Genomic DNA, 20,405 nt, shown 5'->3' on the forward strand with positions numbered 1-20,405 from the left:
CGAATCACTAAAGTGTACCAATGGTGTACCTAGCTCAGATACTTACTAACGTTGTCGAATCGTTACTGTATTACAATCATTGTATCTATGACATATAACTGTATCAATCATATGCAACGATAGCCCTCCGGTTGTTAAAAGCGTGATCAACATCAGCGTACGTGACATCACTGAATTCTATTGGTTGGGGACGGAAAATGGGGGCGCAAAATGTCTTGCCCCTTTTAATTTTGCCTTCTTTTGAGATGGAAAGAACAATCTTAAATACTTCCCTTTTCAAACTCTTAGTCTCTCTTTTCATTCTAAATTCCCAAGATCTTACTTTTTGTAATGGTAACAAACTGACCATCGCACTTTCTATTCTTTTCTGGAATCCTCTTTATTTATTTATTTTAATAAAGAACAATATTCATTTACAACCCTACTTTTTTCTCTCGAACTATGCAGTATCAGTCAATGTATGGTAGTTTCGGGCAGCCCTCACAGCAGCAATCTTATTCAATAAAACTAGAACAGCCACAGAAGAAAGCTGTTGAGGAAAAACCCAACGATGAAAGCATGAGTTACTCTTACATAAGTCATCACAGTAGTCCAACGAATACTACAGATAGCACCTCATCCACTACAAGTTCTGCAGCTAATCATGTTGATAAAGCTACTAGCAATAGTTATACTATTGAAAATCATAAAAACGATAATCTAAATTCATTGAGATTGGAATCCATCTTTTTCAATAGTCCGACGGAAGATACCAGCCATCATACTGATGTCAGTGTCACTGCCGCAAATTCATTCGATGTTAGATACCCCACAAATACAACAAATAATAACGCTTCCAGCTGTGCTATCAACCCAACCTTTCAATCAAACAACTCACTCTCATTTTATCGGTATAACGAAGATTCAAACAGATTGTTTTCTGGATTTCATGTACAGTATCTCTTTTGTTCTTTTTATAGAAGGAGAGTTAGCTCTGACTAATCCCACATTTTTTTATTTCTGCACAGTTGAGTTCACCTCAAGATATCATTGCTAGCTTAGCAAATGTACCTATATTCAATGAAATTTGCAATTTCAATCAGCAAACAGATAGCAGTAATACGAGCAATCAGCAGCAGCAACATGAACAATTAAACCCAAATTTGAACACTACCACGACAATTCCGTCAACAGCATCTACATCAGCAACAACAATACCGACAGGGATAACCCATTCGAATACTATCACATCTCTTCTAAGTTTTATTAATAACACAACAGCTGCAAATGGCAATGCAACTCCCACTACGTTTAATTCCATTTTGACAGCATCACCCGAAACTACGATGGCAACTGATAACAATCACAAAAACCACAATACTGCAACAACTCCATCCTCCTCATCCTCATTTTCATCCACTACATCGTCGTTGCCTCCATTAAACACAACACCTATTGTAATCACACCTTTGTTAAATACGTCCTCCAAAAACCAAACTTATCTGCTAGCCACCAAAAAACCCTTGAAAGGCTCTCCTCGCCCTTTCCGAGAACGAGCACCATGGACGCCAGAAGAAGACAACTTACTCAAGTTAGCTGTCCAGCTCTATGGCGATAAAACAGAAAAATGGTCAAAAATTGCAGCATGTGTTCCTGGCCGCACCAACAAAAACTGTCGAAAGCGCTGGTTTCATTCACTCGACCCTTCTCTTCGTAAAGGTACATGGACGGAAGAGGAGGACCAATTGTTGCGTGAAGGCGTCAGTAAGTTTCCTAATCAATGGAGCAAAATCGCCGAGCTTTTACCTGGACGTACCGATGATCAATGTGCGAAGCGGTGGCGAGAGAGTTTGGATCCAACAATTGATCGATCAGAGTGGACAGCTGCAGAAGATCAATTGTTGATGGAAAAATTTGAAGAGTATGGATCACAATGGCAAAAGATTGCTTATTTCTTTGACGGAAGACCAGGATTGCATTGCAGAAATAGATGGAGGAAGTTACAAAGGCTGATGCAAGTAAAGAAGGAAAAAGAAAGTAATAATAACAATAATACCATGCAACCAGCAAAGAAGAGAATTGCGCTGGATCGTAATAACAACAACAACAATAATAATAAAATTGGAAGTCAAGGCAACAATAATGATTCCCTGCCATTCTTCAATACACTGTCAACAGATACATTTCGATTTTTGCATGCAGCTACAGGGAACAATAGCAATAACAATTCTACCAACATTGGCTCAAGTAATTTAACAGAGTCTTTCCAACAGTTAACAGCACTCTTAACTCAATCACAGTCCAGTTCTCAACAACCGAATCCCTTGTTTAATTCATTATCCATTACTCAGAATATCAGTAATAATTCTTCTAACACTTGCGCAGATGCCTCATTAGCAGCCACAGCTGCTGTATCGGAAAAAAATCATGGCGAGTTCGGTAACCTGATCAAACCGTATGGTTGTAACGTTGCTGAATGTCAAGCCGTCTTTTCAAGTTCACATCTTTTGTATTCACATATAAAGCAGCATCAATCATTACAAGGCGTTGAAAAACCTTACCGTTGTGCTATGTTGAATTGTAATAAAAAATACAAGAATATAAATGGGCTTCAGTACCATATCAAGGACGCGAAAGGGCTGAAAGGTCATCATGGGTTTTTCCTTTTTACAACGGCGGTCAACAACAACAACAACAGTAACGATAACAACAGCAGCCAATCAATGCATCAATTTGTAAATAGTAAACAATATACCAGCAGCAGTAACAAGAATGATCCTACATATTCATCGAACAGCAAAGACAATAGCGAAAATAGTAATATCAAGTTTGAAAATGAGAATCACTTTGCTGAGGAAATAGAAGAAGACGAAAGACCTTACCGATGTAAAATTGATAATTGCAATAAAGCTTACCGTACTGCTAGCGGATTAAAATATCATCAAGTGAACGGTCATAATAAGAACAATCATCAGAAATCGACCGAAGCTCATACATCACAGGTGCTAAAGCAACCATCGTCTTCTACTTTAAATCAGTCTCAGCAGCAACAGCAACAGCAACAACAACTTCCCCAAATTCCTTTTTTAAAACGGGAAAGGTGGGTGATGGAAAGTGCTTAGAAATAGGACTCATATCTTTTCACTTTTTTCCCCCCTTGTATATCAATGATACCTACTATGTATTTAGTCAACATTCTTTATGTACCAAAAAAATATCGGCTTTTTGAATTGTTTTATTATGCAACTTGAGCGAAAATAAATAAATAAATGATAATATTTAATTGATGATTTTTATTACATCGCTTAAATTAAGCATTCATGTCCTTTTTGTTTTTTTTTACAATCTCAAAAATGGCTTCGACGATAGGAATAGTTCTTACATCTGCTTCCCCACCAGGATAGTAGGCGTTCGTTGTATATCCGAGAGCTATCTTGTACTTTTGATTGTAGAAGAAAAGAGATCCACCTGCTCCACATCCACCTTCAAAATAAGCTTCTGGATCTGATAGGTTAAATGAATCTCTAGTAAACATCAGAAATCCTCCCCTTTCATTGACCATAGGGATATTGGGCAAGGTAGAATCAATTTCGAATTCGGTTAAAAGCTTTGTAGCCTCTTCGAAGGTCGATGGGTTCTTGAATAAATCAGGCTCGCCGTTTACGATCGCCTTACCCTTATTGGCCATCATGGCTCCCAACTTTGCCATGGAACGTGCATTGGAATGGCCTGAGTAAGAAGGCCCTTCAATAACACGGTACTTTGGCTTTTTATTATTGATGACACCTTCATATTGATCCACCTTCGGGTGAATAAGCGTCTTTGTGTACATACTGTCTTTATCAAACAATGACTTCACGAAGCTTTTATCCTTGATGCGCGGATCAAGATAGGTTCGCAGTGTAGGCCACATTTTTTGAACGTAGGACATCTCATAATAGGGAGCAATGCGCTGAATTACCTCAGGGCCCTCGGTGGCATCGGGCTTAAGGTACCATTCGATGTGATAAATGTCATTGAATGCATGTGCATAATCATCAATGGTTCGACCCTGCTTGGGTGTTGAAGCTGTTGGATCAACACGCTTGAGGATTTCGTTTTGATACCAGCCTTGTGAGATGGCATGGTAAGAGTGAATAGGGGTGCCGTTGAAATTGTGAGGTTGAGCAGCCAAGAATTGGGCAAAGCGTTCTGGGTCGGTGGCGACTGAGTAATTTAAAGGAAGATCGAAACCGCCAACGCCAGCTGTATGTCGCATCTATAATTATCATTCGGTTAATTATGCCATTCGACAGCAATAACTCACAAAACGTATTCACCCCCGTTACATACCAAATCCATTAAAGTAACATTCTCTTTATTGCCTTGAGCAAATTCAGGCCAGTAGGTTGAGATCTTTTCGTCGTAATCTAAAATACCTTGATCGACCATTTGTGCAATAATGATGGCACTCTATGCAATAATCCATTGGGCAAATTAAGTGATTTTATAAAACACACATTTCATATCTAAAGTTTTTATCAATGCACCTACCAAGGCTTTTGTGCTTGAGAAAACCATTTGTATGGTCTCATTGGTATATTCGATTCCCTTTTCTCGATCTCGCCAGCCACCATAAAGATCAATAACTTGCTGGCCGTCTACATAGACAGATAAGCCTGCACCTACATCTAATCCTTTTCGAAAGTTATTGATGAATATATCCTTGACAGGTTCATATTCGTCAGCAATAAAGCCATGAATAGGAATATTCGAAGGTGGACAATTGACGAAACCAGTAATAGCACAAGAAAGGCTCAAGAAGGGCGCTTTATTGACAGCTTGGTAAAGAATATAAGATGTAATAGGTATGACTAGTGTGACGAAGGAGACCCACGAGAGCATTTGTTCAGATGTTGCTGTTATTCAGATTGAAAGATAACAAGAACAGGAAGAAATCCTATGAAATTGATTATTAATCTCGTTTTATAGTTAATGCAATGAGGGTTTGCGTTAAATACTATCAGCCAAAAACAAATACGCGTAGGATATGTTTCAAGCTTAATAAGCACTGATATTTTTTAAAGTGTCCTTTTTTCTCGGAAGAGTTGGTATCCACCATTCAAGCGACATCAGTTGGACAAGCGAGTCTGGTGCATTTTTGAGCGATTGGGAGAAACAGCATAAATTCTTAGTGAATTCCACGGTCCTTATAGGCCGCTCTGTTAGTGTTAGTGGTTTGCATTAATGTGGGAAAAAAGTAGATGTCCCGAACTCTCAGCCGCGTTTCTGAAGCTGCGTAAAAATCATAAGACTTCACCAGTATAATTCCAGATTGACTAAGGCTCTGCAACCATGAATATTTGCCATAAAGGCCGGTACGCAATAGCAAGATTCTTCGTCACCAATGAAATTACTCATACAAGATGTTATCCGGTTGCGCCCAAAAAAAAGCAACTAACTCCCTTTTTCTTTGCCCTTGGAATTTTAGGGCATACGGAAATGTTTGATTGGTGAACAATAATGCCCCCAAATAATATGCTTTGGCTTTTTTTTTTTATATTTTTTTGATTTCAACTCAACATACTTTGTTTCAATCACTTTCCTCAACCATCGATGACATCTATTTTGACAACTGTCAACAATTTCGTAGAACAATTAACCATATCCGTTTTGCGAAGAGGAAAAATACCACGCCATGTTGGTTTCATTTTGGACGGCAATAGGAGATATGCTCGAAAGGCGGGTGCTAGTTCCACAAAATTCGGTCACTATGAAGGATTCAGACAGCTGGAAAAGGTATTCAATTACCACACAGATGAAGAGACCCTGACATCTCTTTTGAAATAACCGTTGTATTTGTTTTTGTTTGAAGGTGCTCGATTTATGTATGCAGCTTGGAATTGAAGCTGTAACAGTGTATGCTTTCAGTTTGGAAAATTTTAATCGATCAAAGGATGAAGTTGAATACCTAATGCAGCTCTTTTGCGATGCGTTTGAAGGGTTTTGCGAAAAGAAGTAAGGTTTATGAGAAGAAGAATGCACTTGTTTGGAAATAATATTTAATAATGAAACCGCTTCACTCTTCTTCAGTGCACTTGTTGATAAATATGAAGTTGGTGTTCGATTTTTGGGCAACATTTCCCTATTACCACAGAAGGTTCAAGAAGCCAGTCGTAAAGTAACAGAGCAAACAAGAAAATATAAAAAGCGTATTTTCAATGTATGCTGTCCTTATGGATCAAGAGACGAGATGACTACAGCCTTAAAAGAGACGATCGAATTGGTGAAGGAAGGAAAATTAGCAGTGGAGTAACGTTGAATATAACCTATCTTGATCATTTCGATGAACGTATTTGACGTGGTCACTCACAGTACTCTCTTTTGTTATTTGTACACTATTAGTGACATAACAGACCAAACCATCAAAGACCATCTCTTCACAGCAGATTGCCCACCCTTAGATATATTAGTGAGGACATCTGGAGAAATACGTTTAAGTGATTTTCTACTATGGCAAGCCGCTGACCATTGCCAAATACAATTTGTCAATTGCTATTGGCCAGAGTTTTCTTTATGGCGTTTTCTACCTATTTTATTAGAATATCAAATTTATTCTGATCACCAAGCAGAGCAGAAAGAGGTAACATACAATTGAATCATCAACCGGAGGAAAGCGTCTGAATTTGATATTGAACGGATCTTTACATGATAACATAGGCAACTCTTCCTTCACAATAATATTGAGGCAGTTACATCTTTTGCATGACAAAGATACCCCCCCCTATACATATATTATTCATATATAGATTTCCACTTATGCGAGATTGTAAGTTTGAGTCTTCCTGGGCTCCTTCAGACGTTAAATCCGACTACTTCAAATGTTTCCTACATCGCTTTGTAAACGAAATCAGATTTCTTATTTTATTGTTTTGTGAATTAGCTTAAATGTGCATAGACAGCACCCATTTTTTTTTTTTGTAACAAATGCATAAATAATCGACGACCCTATTCATTTTGTGTGTACGTAGAGACGAGCAGTGAATCGTTAACGTGGTAATATCAGTGAGTGTTCTTTTTTTCTGTCTGTCAGTGAAGGTGGATAGATTCTAGGGCTGGGCTTTATTCTCTTTTTATTATGACTTTTAGTGTGCATGGGCTGCGTCTTCTGTAGAAGTCTTCACATTATAACCAACTAAATTTCTGCGACCTACAATTTCACCGATAAGAAAGAAAGTGTAGATTTCAGCGAAAAGAACACCACCCTTAGCAGCATCTTTGAAGGTGAGGTTTCTGAGATTTTGAATCTTCAAAGTTTGCTCAATGGTCTTTTGTGCTTCGGCTAATTGAGCTCCAGTAGGGAAGGCCATGCCTTCCTTTGTATATACTTGTTTCACAATTTCAGCAGCTACTTTAGCGTTATAGCAAACGGGTTGCTTTAAAGCTATGAAAGCCGTATACATTGACATGTTGGAGAAAGGTACAGATACGTGTTAGTGACTGGTGTCATTCGATCCTTATCCTCACCCGAGGCCTTTTCTTTTACCAATAAGCTTATTGAGATAGTGTTGAGCACAAGAAAGATATTTAGTAGCCATTCTCAATGCTGAATAATAAATAGTTCTTGTAAGCAAAAAGTTCAGAAAAAGAAAGCAGAAAAAAACAAAACAACAACTCAAAGTTGAATGGACGTAAGGGGGTGGTCTAGCATCCTTTGACTGAACAAACGTCAATCGCGGGGGATCAAAAAATTACAGGCAATACCAGCTTTTTTGGGTATTTTTTACACTACCCCTCTTTTTTCTTTTTGGCTTGCTTGCAGGGAACAATGGACGAATAAAATGACGTCGGTGCAATAAAAAAAAAAATAGATCTTTGCTATTTGGCTTGACAAAAATTGGACCAAGCTGCCCTTCTTTTTTTATTTTTTTTTTCTACCCTTTCTACTTCATAGTATAACCTTAGTCTCTAAGGCATTTCAAAATGAAGCCAGTGGTGGTGAAAGCCTTCTACTTTAGTGCAGCTGTAGGTGTAGCCTATGGTGGTTATAAATTTGGTACCAAATTACGCGATGATACGGATAAACGACGAGCCATGTTTGCGGATCCTAGTCCAAGTAATACTAGCACGAATTTAGATGAGGATATAGAAAAGATAAGAGAAGAAATAAGAGTACTAGAGCAGGAACGCTTGAAAATACAACTCGCTCAAAAGAAGGAAAATGCAACATAGCGTAGCATAGCCGATGGATATAAAACTTTTGGAACGAAAAAAAAAAAAAGAAAAAAAAAGGGCAACGAATTTAAAAGATAGGCAATCATTAGCATCCAAACATATAAGCTTTTCATCGTCATTCATCCAATTTTCTTCTCGTCCAATACGGCAATGATTGACTCTGTGAGTAGATCGGTATTTTGGGTTAGAGCTTGACTTCAGATCAGAATCAGAACATAATATCTACAATCTGGTTTTTCTTTTAAAATAATAAATGCACAATTTAAGCAGCAATGAAACGCAAAGACAAACCACAACTAAAGAAAGACACACACAGCTTTCAAAGATGTAAAAAGCGTTAGACTTTTTGTAGATCAGCAACAATGATCAATTATAGGAACATGGGGCGGTAAATGAATCGTTGGTTTTCTTTGATAACTTTAGGCATCGTATGTTTGAAATAAAGCTTTATGGTTTTTTATGACAAAAAAGTTTGGTTTATTTTTTTTTTTTGAGCGGTGGGGGCCATTGCAATTCATATTAAGAGGGCAAAACTCTGAACATGCATATGCCTGAAGATAAAACACAGCGTGTCGTTCGAAAACGATGCAGACGCTTGAGGAAAAGTCTTTGTTTGAGTGTTTGACATGGAAGGCTTGGACCACAATATTCAAATACAGGTGGTACGCAAAACATTGGTTTAAAAGTAGCTTAGGTATATTGCTAACAGGAACTTTTTTCTTTCAAAAGCACGTGTTGACTTTTTGGACTCCATTGTTATGTATAACAGCTTGTATTACCGCTGCCTTCAACAATAATTGAAAGCCCCCCCCCCCTCCCCCGCTCCCCTTTCACCTGCTGGCAAACTCAAGCTCTTTCTAAGGTCGGAAATAATCGAGCTGTGTAATAACAATGAATCCAGTCTTTCCTTGAGTTGACCGAATACTAAGAGGGATCTATTTTGTAACGGAAGAAAAATTTGTAAAGAGACGTCTACGAATGAGCGACTGCCGGCTTCGGGCAAGCAATCACCCGAAAGAGCACTAGAACAGGAGCATCAGCACTTCAAAGGTCACGGCCAAATTTTAGTTCTGTGTATCGCAGTACACAAAGCATAATTTACGGGAAAAATACAGTTATGGTGATATCACCATTTAAGTTTCATTTTTAACGTTTGTGTAGTTTGTGGGGAAGGTTACGCAAGCCTAAAAGTAATTTAGACCTCTTTTCCAAAAAGCATGTCCCCAATGTACAGAAAACAACACTTGTTGGAGTATTATTCTTTATGGAGTGAAATAATAAGTTAAAGGTATGTCTAGGAGTGAATATAATAAATAGGTGCGTTCTACAATCTCGAGGTCTTTCTTGATATCTAATAAATAGGTGTTAACTAGAGATGCAAGCTGTAATAATAGATTTGAAAATTTTTGATTCAAGTAAAAAAAAAAAAAAAAAAAAAAAAAGCTCGGTAGAATATACAAAGAAGAGACGGGCAAGGTCGGGAAAATGTTGAATAATATGTATGCTTCCAGAAAAAGAAAAAACAAAAGGTTATTAATGAGCAGCAGCGACCTTGCTGGTTGCTTTAGAGGTAGTAAGAGATGTAGTTGTTGCCGTGTTGCTGTTATTCTTTGATTGTTTCTTATCCTGAAGAATATCATACCATGATTTGAACTGTTCCAACACGACAAAAGTAATAATGGTTTGAGGGCCTAAACGGATAAAGGCAGGTGTCCATCCTTTGAAAAATGAGGCTATGCCTTCGGTCTTGAACATTTGCTTTGTAATTGCAGTGGCTGACATTCTATGATCGTTCGTGCTAGCAGACATGATTCGAGTTTTGATAACGTCGACAGGAGAGCAGACTGTCGTTGCCACTAAGCCCTGTTTCAACATAAAAAGATAGTCAGCTTCTTTCTGCTGTTCGTAACTATAGGTATATGTAGATGAAGGTACTTACTGCAAGCACACTTGATGTTAAATGAAGGAAAATACCATCTTTTAGAGAAGTGTGATTCAGGAAAAGAGACTTGAATATATCATATGAGACACATTGTGACGAAGTCATCAAGATGGCTCTGTTAATGTTTGGGCCAACACCACGAAACAACGCGGAAGTACCTTCTTCTTTAGTAATACGAATGATACCGTCAATGGCATGTTTATAATTGCGTCTTTGTTGAGGTGGCAGTTGTCCATCGTTCTGCATACGAACATTAATGACATCTCCTGGATTACCACATGCGCCTCCCAATGCACCGGCAATACTCGAGCAAATCAGAAGTTCTCCCACATTTGCCTCTGTTTATATCAAGAGTAGGTTGATACATGAGTCATCTTGAATGGGTGTGATTTCATTTCCATTTTCGATCTCCTTTTCCCCCTTAGTCTAGACTTACTTTTATTCGAGCCTTTAGAAATGAAATCTTTCAACTTTTCATAAACACCGAATCTGACGGTTGAGTAAGTGGCTTGTCGCAGAATAGAAGCTGACAGACCAGCATAAAGCCTGAAAAAGCCTTCATTGTTGGCAATCTTCAGCATTGTGGTGAACATGCCATGTCGGGCATTTCCTTTTGTGTTTTGAAGTCGAACTTTTGTCAAATCAAACGGGTGGACGACAACAGCAGCCACGCAGGATGCTGCACCACCAAAGTAGAATGGATAATTTTTCTTTGTCACTGCTGTCATGGTTTGATTAGTAATAGCGTAAATGAGAGGCTCAATGACAGCCCAAGTGAGAGAGAGGGAGAGAAAGAAGGGAAAGAGGAGAGAGTTTAAGGGAAAAAAGTGGAGAATTATAAAAATTGTTTAAAAAGCCTTGACTAAAAAAATGTGGAGTGCAAGAAGTTCCTGTGATTTAAATGACTTTCCAAAATAGGAAAAGTGAACTTGAATTCTCCCGAATTAGCTGCAATTTCTGCTAGATTGGGCCCCTCGTTCATCATCTGTGGTTACAAATGTCAGTCTATAAACGGAAAAAATTAAAACTTGCTGTAAACAAGCTGAATACGATGAAAAGGGCTTTTATAGCTTACTGCAATATAAAAGTCTATTTTTGCAAAAAAAAAAGAAAAAAGAAAAAAGACGTTTCTCAGCTCGTGATAACTGTAGATAAGAAACTAGTCTATGATTTGGTCGATATTACTGTTACTTAGTATTTTTTTTTTTTTTTTTGCACGTCGCGTACATCTTCTTTGTTGTGTGGGAGTTTTCTCTGCGGTGAAAGATATGGGTTGAAAGAAGACGAGATATACCTTTTTGTCGAACCCTATTAGCGTAGCTTGTCTATAATTCTTACTCTCTTTTTCTCGCTTTCTACCATCGCTCATGACCAGCCTAACATAACGGCAACAAGCATGCTTCACATCCTGCTTATATAATATGACAAAAACGACTTCTGTGCGTAAAGTAGCACAATTATGTTTCTAAAGGCATTTAATATAACCATGACAGAATCGAACCCTTAATGGAATCGAACCCTTAATAGATATACCTAAAGAGGCTCGTCTCCCCAATTCTATCTTTATAGTTTACACACAGTGGCACATCAGTCCGATCAGTATTTCTGTAAAATGTAGGATAGGACAAAATGGACTCGTGAGCAATTTTTAGTACACTCAACGCTACGTCAAGCCTTTTGAACTATATTACCCAATGCTCATGTGTGAACGAATGCGCCACCATTCAACTATTATTAGGTGACGTGGATCAAAACAGTCATGGAGATAGGGATCCATCATGACAAGAGCAAGAGCATGTACTTTTCTTTCCCTTTTTTTTTTTTCTTTTTTTTCTTTTTGTTGTTGTTGCAAACAGTGATGAATGTGCATGCAGAATACTTGCTTAGTTACTCTGAAGCGTGTAAGAAACGCAGTCCCCACTATTGTCAATAAACATAACAGTGTCAGCTGCTGCGCTTTGCTCTTGAACGACGATTATGTAAAAAGACTCTTCTTTGATTCTCATGGATTTGTCATCATTGCGACGATGGTTTATCAAATAGAACTGCAAATGTTTCTTCATAAATATGTGGAATGGAAGAGATTTAGACTGCTGGGCTGCAAATTTGCAAATTAAAAAGGGGCATCTGGACTTTTTCTCGCTGTGGACGGAATCAGAAAAAATTGCTTTGTGGATCTGTCACTCCCAAAAAAAGTTTTTTTTTCTTTACAAGTAAATAAAAAGAGTTTTACTATCGCAACCACATATCGTTCAACAAAAGCCTACTCTTGTTTGATTGCAAAAAGATATATGTTGCCTTATCTGGTTGCTAAGCAACAGTTTCAATTGACTTTTGGCAGACAAATGAGATGGAATTTATTTTGTCTGTAACATAGCAACAGGGAGGAAATTTAAGGGGTAAAATTTCCCTTTGAAAACAGCAGAGTTCAGGGTTAAAAACAAAAAATGCCTCACATACACACACACACACACACACACACACACACACAAATATCCCAACCAAAAAAAAAAATAAAAAAAATAGAGCAGGATCTACCGCCACCAAGGAAAAAAAAAAGTGATTTGGCTGGACTGGGGTTATTTGAACAATAAAAAGCTCAAAAAAATAAATAATGGACATTATTATTATTTGTTTAGAAAATATTTTTTTTTATCTTTTTTCCTTGTTTTAAAAAATTTTTCAGTTTCTTTGTAAGAGAAAAGAAGAATTCTTTTTTTTTGTTTTCACCCATCCTTTTTCGTCAACGTATAAAAGGCTTCTCTTAAAAAAAGGTCTTCTGTAACCCAGCTATACAAAAGGACAAAAAGGGTAAGTTGCAAAAACTATTTGGCAGATCAGATGAGCTGATCAACTTGTCCTCTTGGACCTGAGGGATATAAAAATGGCGGGTTGATTCGTGGATGGAGAGAAACTATGTGTATGTGTATGTGTGTGTGGGAGTCATGATGTTGATACGATGAAGGAGGAAGAAAAACACAAAAAAAAAAGAGAAAAGATGAAGGGTGCTTTTGCAACACGTCAACCCTCTCCTCCAAACGCGATAGGAAACACGAATCGACCATTAAAAAACGCCGGTTGAAAAAGAGATGGAAAATAAAGCCAGACATTCGAAATATAATAAACCAACGGGAGAGATTATGAACTATAAAAGTTTTTTATACTTCACCACTAATTCCTCTCCATTTCAGATTCTTGTTCAATTCTTAGACGATTTTCCTCATCTTGCCTCCTTTTCCTTTTTCAAATCTTTCTCAAGAATACATTAACTCACAGAACGAAAAAGCTCTGGAAGAAGGATTAAAGAGAATCGCCCATCAGAACCAGAGTGTGTTTTTTTTTTTTTTTTTTACAGTGTTCTGTTTTCTTTTTATCTACGACCTGAAAAAGTAACAGGAAAAAAAAAAAAACCATCACTAGTTGATCCTACATCTAGAATATGGCGCAACAGAGAGATGTGTATCAAAACTATATGGCTACAAATTCAGCCTTTAACAATCCTAACCAACCACCGCTACAAGATAATCGAAGGAATTTACAACCCAACCAAGGATACATGCCGCAGCCTGTGGATGCAAACTATTATTATCAGCAACAGCATCAACCTTCTCCGCATTTATTGCAGCAACAGCAACAGCAGCAGCAGCAGCAGCAGCAAATGAACTATATGAGAGTACAACAACAACAACAGCATCCACAAGGCATGAACTACAATAATATGGGTGACTATGCTAATTACTCACCTCAAGCACAACCATCCCCTCAGCAACGGCGAACACCTACCACCCAGGGATCGTCACCTATGTCTATGAATACCACTCCATCTACGACTCCATTAGCGAATAAACTTCCTTTACAGCAGCCGCAGCCGCAGCAGCAGCAACCACCACCACCCTCTCATTTGGGTAATCATCCCAATATGATGTATTCTAATACGATCATGTCCCACCCAGGAATGCAGCAGCAACAACTGCCCCCTCAGCAGCAAGCCATGAGAAATAATGGTTATATGAATCCTTATGTGAACCAACAACCACAGCAACCTCAACAGCCACTACAGCCCAATGGTTTTCCTATGCTAGCGCCTCACCAATTGCAGCAACTGTCGCCACAGCAACTTCAGGCCTATCAACAACAAATGCAACAGCATATCCAGCGTCAACAACAACAGCAGCAAATGATGATGCAACAACAAGGCTTTGATCCTCGCTACCAACAACAGTATCAAATGCAAGGAATGCCACCACCACCACCAGCACAACAACAACAGCAACCGCTTCCCGCTCATCCTCATCATCCTCATCAGCAAATCATGATGCGTCCCATGCATCCACAGCAGTTGCAACAAATGCAGCACTTGCAGCAAATGCAACAATATCGTCAACATTATCCTCAACAGATACATACTCAGCCTGTCGCTGAACGTCCTAAACGACCCGTCCGAAATGCTTCAAAGAAGAAACGTTACGAAATGTCATCTGATGAGGAAGACGATTTTGATCTTGAAGAGGATGAAGAATCGGAATCGAGTGAGTTCAATGATAGTGACGACGAAGGCCATTCCAAAAAGAAGTCGGCTGGAACACCAGCGACTGGAGATGCAGAAGAAGATGGTGTCATGATTCCTATGGGCACGAAAGTGTTTGAGCGTATTTTAGATTATCGAAGAAACGAAGAGACAAATAAGGAAGAGTTATTGATCAAATACAAAAACACCAGTTTTCTGCATGTCGAATGGGTGCCTCTGAAACAGATTGAAGGCGAGCATTTAGGCAAACATCGTGTTAAAAAGTTCTTGCAAAAGTACCACCAAGAAGGAGAAAAAGGTGAAGATTTTTCAGAACACTTGAAGATCGATAGAGTCATTGATGATGGCGAATTGGAAGATCCTACCACTGGAGAAAGTCGAATCTACTACCTTGTGAAGTGGAATGGCTTGTTTTACGATCAATGTACTTGGGAAACAGAGGAAGATGTACGTAGAATAGATAGTGTTTTGCTCGATGAATTCTTGTCACGGAAGGTGATTTCTCCCGAAAAACTCGCACCACCACCTGCACGCCCTGATCCGAGTCGATTTATTGAATATGCTGACTCACCACCTTACAAATATGACAACAAGCTACGACCCTATCAGTTAGAAGGTCTGAATTGGTTGAGATTTTGTTACTATACTTTCAGATCGTGTATTTTGGCTGATGAAATGGGCTTGGGAAAAACCGTACAATCTGTTGCCCTTTTGAACGATATATACAATGCCATTCAAATTCGTGGACCTTTCCTTATCATCGCTCCATTGTCCAGTAAGTGTATTCATCACGGATAGCAATCCCACCCCCCCCCGCTGATCTATTGTCAAACGGCCCTTTTTATTGATTTTTTTTACCTTTGTCTCTCCTCCATAGCTATCCCTCATTGGACTCGTGCTTTTAAAGCATGGACTGATCTCAATGTCATTGATTTTCGCGGTAGTACTCTCGCTCGTAGCCTCATTGTCGAGACCGAATTCTTTTATCAGGACATGGAAGGTAAAAATATTCCCAACAAGTACAAGTTTGATGTGCTTATTACCACATATGAAATGGCATCTGCCGGAGCCATGACCCTGAAAGACATTCCTTGGCGTTGTGGCGTTTTCGATGAAGCGCATCGTCTCAAAAACAAAAATTCTAAAGTACTCGAAATTTTGAGAACATTTTACATGGATCACAAGTTATTGTTGACAGGCACACCTCTTCAAAACAATCTGGGTGAATTATACAGCTTACTTAACTTCATGCAACCGGAAATTTTCAATGATGAAGCACGCTTCTTTGCTGAATACGGTTCACTGAATACAGCTCAAGAAGTGGAAAAGCTGCAATATTTGTTGAAGCCCATCATGTTGAGGCGTTTCAAAGAAGACGTAGAAAAGACCATCCCTGTTAAGGAAGAAACTGTTATTGAAGTTGAATTGACAAATCCTCAAAAGAAATGGTATCGTGCTATTTTAGAAAAGAACTTTAGCTTCTTAAGGAAAGGATCCAAATGTAAGTAGGATGAGCTCTTGATGATGGAAACAACATGCCCGAACCATTGATTCACCCCTCCCCTCCCCCTTTTTTTTCAAAACTTTTCATCCTATACAGCGAATAAGGACATGCCTCACCTTCGTAATATTATGATGCAACTGCGTAAATGTTGTATTCATCCTTATCTGTTAGAAGGCGCTGAAGATGTCATTGCTGGCGAAAGTAACGCTCATACACCTGCTGAGCAATTTAACTGCCTTGTGCAATCATCCGGTAAATTGGTATTGATTGATAAGCTCTTGAGAAAGTTGATTCAGGGCAACCATAAAGTCCTCATCTTTTCTCAGTTCACTAGGTAACTCATCCCATTCACATCTATGTGTTGATCCTATCCAATGCTAACAGTTCTCTTCCCACCTCTCATGGTAGTTGTTTGGATATTCTTTCTGACTATCTACGAGGCCGAAAATATGCGTATGAACGTATTGATGGCAGTATCCCTGGTGAACAACGTCAAGCTGCTATTGATCGATTCTCGACCTTGCCTATTGAAGAATCTTTTGTCTTTTTACTTTGTACCCGTGCTGGTGGTGTAGGTATCAACTTGACAGCTGCTGACACCTGTATTATCTTTGACAGTGATTGGAACCCTCAAAATGATTTGCAAGCTCAAGCCCGTTGTCACCGTATCGGTCAAACCAAACCAGTTCAAATATATCGACTGATCTGTGCCAACACCTACGAAAAGGACATGTTTGATCGTGCCGGTATGAAACTTGGCCTTGATAAAGCTGTCATGGGCACTCATGATGACGGCTCTACCAACAAGACAGCAGAACTCAATCGAAAAGAAATTGAAGATCTGCTTAAAAAAGGTGCTTACGGTGCTATGCTGGACGAGGAAGAGAGTACCAAGTTTTGCGAAGAAGACATTGACCAAATTCTTGAACGTCGCACAAAGATTATCAAGCATGAAGGCAACGAAAAGGGCTCCGTTTTCTCTAAAGCTACTTTCTCGGCTGCTGATAACGATACAGCCGGTGTAGATCTGGATGATCCTGATTTCTGGGAGAAATGGGCAGCCAAAGCTCAAATTGACACCACAGAAACTCCTGAAGAAAATCCTCTGATTGTATCCGTACCACGTCGTAGGCGTCAAGTACAACGTTTTGGATCGCGTCAGCACGATGGTTCTTACTCGGACAACTCGGATGATTCCGACGCTGCCTACGAGGATGAGGATAGCACCACGGGTCGATCCTCTCGTCGGGGCCGTAACAGTGACCAAGTTCGCCCTTGGACTTTGTCTGAAAAGACAAAATATGAGCGTAAACTGATGATCTACGGTTATGGTGCCTGGGATCAGATGACGGTTCATTTCTCTCGTCGTTCTGAAAAAGATTTGAAGGCTGTGACCCGAGCGCTCATGCGTAAAGTATTGCCTACGTTAGAGAATGCGAAAAAGATCAGTGAGGAAGACCGCAAATTGATTGATGATATCGAAGGTATTTTGGAAAATGATGCTGATGATGAGGAGAAACGAAGCAGTGATTCCGTCCCTTATGCTGGTGCCACCAAGAAACAGATCGCGGAGTTCAAATCATTTTTGATCCAGGCACCGCCTGAATACATTGATCACATTGAGCGTAAGGGCCGAAACCTTCTCCTGCGTATCCAAATGCTTCACCTCATCCGTGATAAAATTGTGCCTCAGGATTGGGAAGAAGCAAAGGCTTTGGAAATTCCTAAAGTGACTGGGTCGCCCCCTGCTAGCTGGTGGGGCTCTAAAGAAGATCGTGATCTCTTATTGGGTATATGTAAACATGGCTATCAACAATATTTGGCTATGCGTAATGACCCTGAATTCTGCTTCTACGGTCGAAAGTACGATGACAGCCAGTCAGGTGGTCTAGAAGACGATGACGGTCCTACTGCTGATAATAGTCGACAAGGCTCTGTCGAAGCTGTTAGTAAACGACCCGCCACCACCAAGAAAGTATACGGTGTAAAGCAGGATGATGATGACAGTGATTACGAAGATAAAAAAGATCGCGATTACGAGTCAGAAGATGAAGAGTACGAAGAGGATATGGAAGAAGAAGAGTTTGAAGGCAAGAAACGCAGAAGACGCAGAAAAGTCAACAGACAACCGAAGGTTTATGTGTGGCCTTCCAAAGCAGATATTGGTATGCGTTTGCGTCGTATTATCGCAGCATTTTTGAGGGAAAAGGCAAGCGATTCACGTAAACGTCGCATGCAGGAAAACAGACTGAAGAAGGAAAATGAACGACAAACACGTCAACGCCAACGTGAAACAAGAATGGCACAAAAAGAACGAGGAGGTAGACGCGGTGATTGGTCCAATCGCTGGACAAAGAAGAACAAGAGTGATTTCCTCAAAACGCTCATGTCTTTTGGAGTAGAGCGGGATGGTGAGGATGGTCTCAAATGGGACCGATTTAGAGAAATCGCAGGATTAGACAAGAAGTCGGATGAAGCATTGACAAACCATTATAGAGAGATTATGGCCTCTTGTGAAGAATCAGTCAAGCGTCATTCTGCCGAAAACGCTAATAATGCTACAGCTTTGTCATCCACAAATGAGGTCAATGTCAGTGAAGGAGCAGGTGCTGAAGACACCCCAGTTTCTTCTCCTAAAGAGAATGCAGAGGAAGCCACTAGCCGTGAAGCTAGTTTAGAACCCAACGACGATAATGATGCCAATGAAACTGGTGACTTGGTGCCTTTTGACAAAGCAAGACGTTCTATAAAGCGTGTAGAACAAATGAATACTATTCGTGAAAAAGTGATAACCCATGAAGATTTGGATAGCGTCCTCAGTAAAGCCAGAAAGACATCCGGTCTTCCAAATTGGTGGGAGGTACCTAAACACGATAAAGCTTTACTAGAGGGTATTTGTAAGCACGGTATTGGACGTAACGATTTGATTATTGAAGATCCTGAACTCCCATTTTATCATGTTAAGCAACGTTTGGATGGCGAAGCTCAACAAGAGGAAAATGCAGAGAGCGATAAGAAAGAAAATGGTGCAGAGAAAGATGATGCAGAATCGACGTCGACCATTGCAACAGGCAACAATATCAGCAACAGTGCATTTGTCTGGCCAAGGGATCTCGTTATTGCTCGTCGTGTAGATTCCCTTTGTGATTTGGTTCTTAATCCTAAACCATTAACCATCCGTCAAACAAGAAAACGTAGACACGCTGCTGCTACTGGTGAAACCGATGAACAGAGAAAGAAAATGAAAAGTTTGGACAGCAATGCTATTGTTGACAAAGATGCTATCGAAAGTGAAGAAGACGATGAAAATAATGACGATGAAACTGAGACGGCGGACGAAGAAAGCTTTATCTTACCTACTGCTGCTGAAGCTGAAAAGAGAACGGAAGAACAGCAGACTGAAAATGTTAAAGGCGAAGATCACCTGATGGAAGAAGCGAAAGAAGGGATGCCTGAACTTACAGAAGTAAAAGGAGCCGTGGACGTTGATAGCAAACCAAATCAAAATCAATCCGAAATGGAGAAGGAAGAAACTGAAACTACTGATGTTGTTGGTAATGCTGAGAATAACAGTGTGAAGACGGAAAATATCGAACAGGTCAAGTCGTTGACACAGGATGTATCGCCTAGCGTATCCGATGCACCTGAAGTAAAGACATTGGACAGCGAGGATATTGAAATGAAAGAAGTTAACGCTGAAGAAGAGCATCAGCCCAACTTTAGCAACAACGAAAGCAATGAACAAACAGAGAATGTAGAGCAAGGCAGCAATAACGTTAATGCTACTGCCAGCACGCCCGCAAATACCATTGCTCCCATGTAAATTCTAGTCTGCAAGGTTGATCATAGCCAATATCCTTATCTGTTATCCCTCGATTCTTGATCGCGCTGCTGCTTCCATTATTATACACATACTATCATTTCTCCGCCCTTAGATCTCTTGTATAGAAGCCTTTACATTGATCCCCATACTTACTTCTTAATTATTTTGCACTCGTACTTTTTGTTTACATGTACTTTTTGTTTATAATAAAACTTCTATTTATATTTAATGCTTTCAAGATGATTGAAACTCATTTGATATTCGCCATCAGCGCTTATTGTTGGCTGCATTGTAGAAAAAAAAAGTAAAATTCGAATAACAATTCTATCACGGCCAATCAATTCTGTCGTATCCTGCTCTTTTTTGTACATTTGTAAGATTGGTTGTTTATTACAGCTGTGGATTTGATAATATA

The 20,405-nt window shown here is 39.4% G+C and overlaps 7 protein-coding genes across 7 annotated transcripts; 4 read left to right on the top strand and 3 right to left on the bottom strand.

The window, feature by feature from the left end:
• Window positions 1-456: 456 nt before the first annotated feature.
• On the top strand, window positions 457-3,101 carry BDF20DRAFT_909320 (uncharacterized protein; the record flags this gene model as incomplete). The annotated part of the gene is made up of 2 exons (XM_053083570.1): window positions 457-930; window positions 1,008-3,101. The coding sequence occupies 2 exons, from the start codon at window positions 457-459 to the stop codon at window positions 3,099-3,101; spliced, it is 2,568 nt and encodes an 855-aa protein (XP_052940808.1).
• A 188-nt stretch (window positions 3,102-3,289) lies between these two features.
• BDF20DRAFT_909321 (beta-lactamase/transpeptidase-like protein) lies at window positions 3,290-4,863 on the bottom strand (the record flags this gene model as incomplete). The annotated part of the gene is made up of 3 exons (XM_053083571.1): window positions 3,290-4,237; window positions 4,312-4,431; window positions 4,513-4,863. 3 exons carry the CDS (start codon window positions 4,861-4,863, stop codon window positions 3,290-3,292), a joined length of 1,419 nt encoding a protein of 472 aa, XP_052940809.1.
• A 711-nt stretch (window positions 4,864-5,574) lies between these two features.
• On the top strand, window positions 5,575-6,616 carry BDF20DRAFT_904155 (di-trans,poly-cis-decaprenylcistransferase; the record flags this gene model as incomplete). Its single annotated transcript, XM_053082993.1, has 4 exons — window positions 5,575-5,757; window positions 5,855-5,976; window positions 6,052-6,270; window positions 6,364-6,616. 4 exons carry the CDS (start codon window positions 5,575-5,577, stop codon window positions 6,614-6,616), a joined length of 777 nt encoding a protein of 258 aa, XP_052940810.1.
• A 487-nt stretch (window positions 6,617-7,103) lies between these two features.
• Window positions 7,104-7,556, bottom strand: BDF20DRAFT_904156 (mitochondrial ATP synthase g subunit-domain-containing protein; the record flags this gene model as incomplete). Its single annotated transcript, XM_053082994.1, has 2 exons — window positions 7,104-7,402; window positions 7,505-7,556. The coding sequence occupies 2 exons, from the start codon at window positions 7,554-7,556 to the stop codon at window positions 7,104-7,106; spliced, it is 351 nt and encodes a 116-aa protein (XP_052940811.1).
• Window positions 7,557-7,843: 287 nt separating this feature from the next.
• BDF20DRAFT_845257 (uncharacterized protein) lies at window positions 7,844-8,663 on the top strand. The gene has a single exon (XM_053079671.1). The coding sequence runs from the start codon at window positions 7,942-7,944 to the stop codon at window positions 8,188-8,190; it is 249 nt and encodes an 82-aa protein (XP_052940812.1). The 5' UTR covers window positions 7,844-7,941; the 3' UTR covers window positions 8,191-8,663.
• Window positions 8,664-9,635: 972 nt separating this feature from the next.
• On the bottom strand, window positions 9,636-11,322 carry BDF20DRAFT_845258 (mitochondrial carrier domain-containing protein). The gene is made up of 3 exons (XM_053079672.1): window positions 10,572-11,322; window positions 10,133-10,473; window positions 9,636-10,056 (listed from the first exon to the last, which is right to left on the bottom strand). The coding sequence occupies exons 1-3, from the start codon at window positions 10,861-10,863 to the stop codon at window positions 9,727-9,729; spliced, it is 963 nt and encodes a 320-aa protein (XP_052940813.1). The 5' UTR covers window positions 10,864-11,322; the 3' UTR covers window positions 9,636-9,726.
• Window positions 11,323-13,932: 2,610 nt separating this feature from the next.
• Window positions 13,933-20,229, top strand: BDF20DRAFT_845263 (uncharacterized protein). Its single transcript, XM_053079673.1, has 4 exons — window positions 13,933-15,438; window positions 15,541-16,164; window positions 16,264-16,501; window positions 16,576-20,229. The coding sequence occupies exons 1-4, from the start codon at window positions 13,938-13,940 to the stop codon at window positions 19,988-19,990; spliced, it is 5,778 nt and encodes a 1,925-aa protein (XP_052940814.1). The 5' UTR covers window positions 13,933-13,937; the 3' UTR covers window positions 19,991-20,229.
• Window positions 20,230-20,405: the final 176 nt, after the last annotated feature.

The sequence above is a fragment of the Mycotypha africana genome (genome assembly GCF_025528875.1).
Source record: "Mycotypha africana strain NRRL 2978 chromosome Unknown BDF20scaffold_1, whole genome shotgun sequence".
Lineage (NCBI taxonomy): Eukaryota > Fungi > Mucoromycota > Mucoromycetes > Mucorales > Mycotyphaceae > Mycotypha > Mycotypha africana.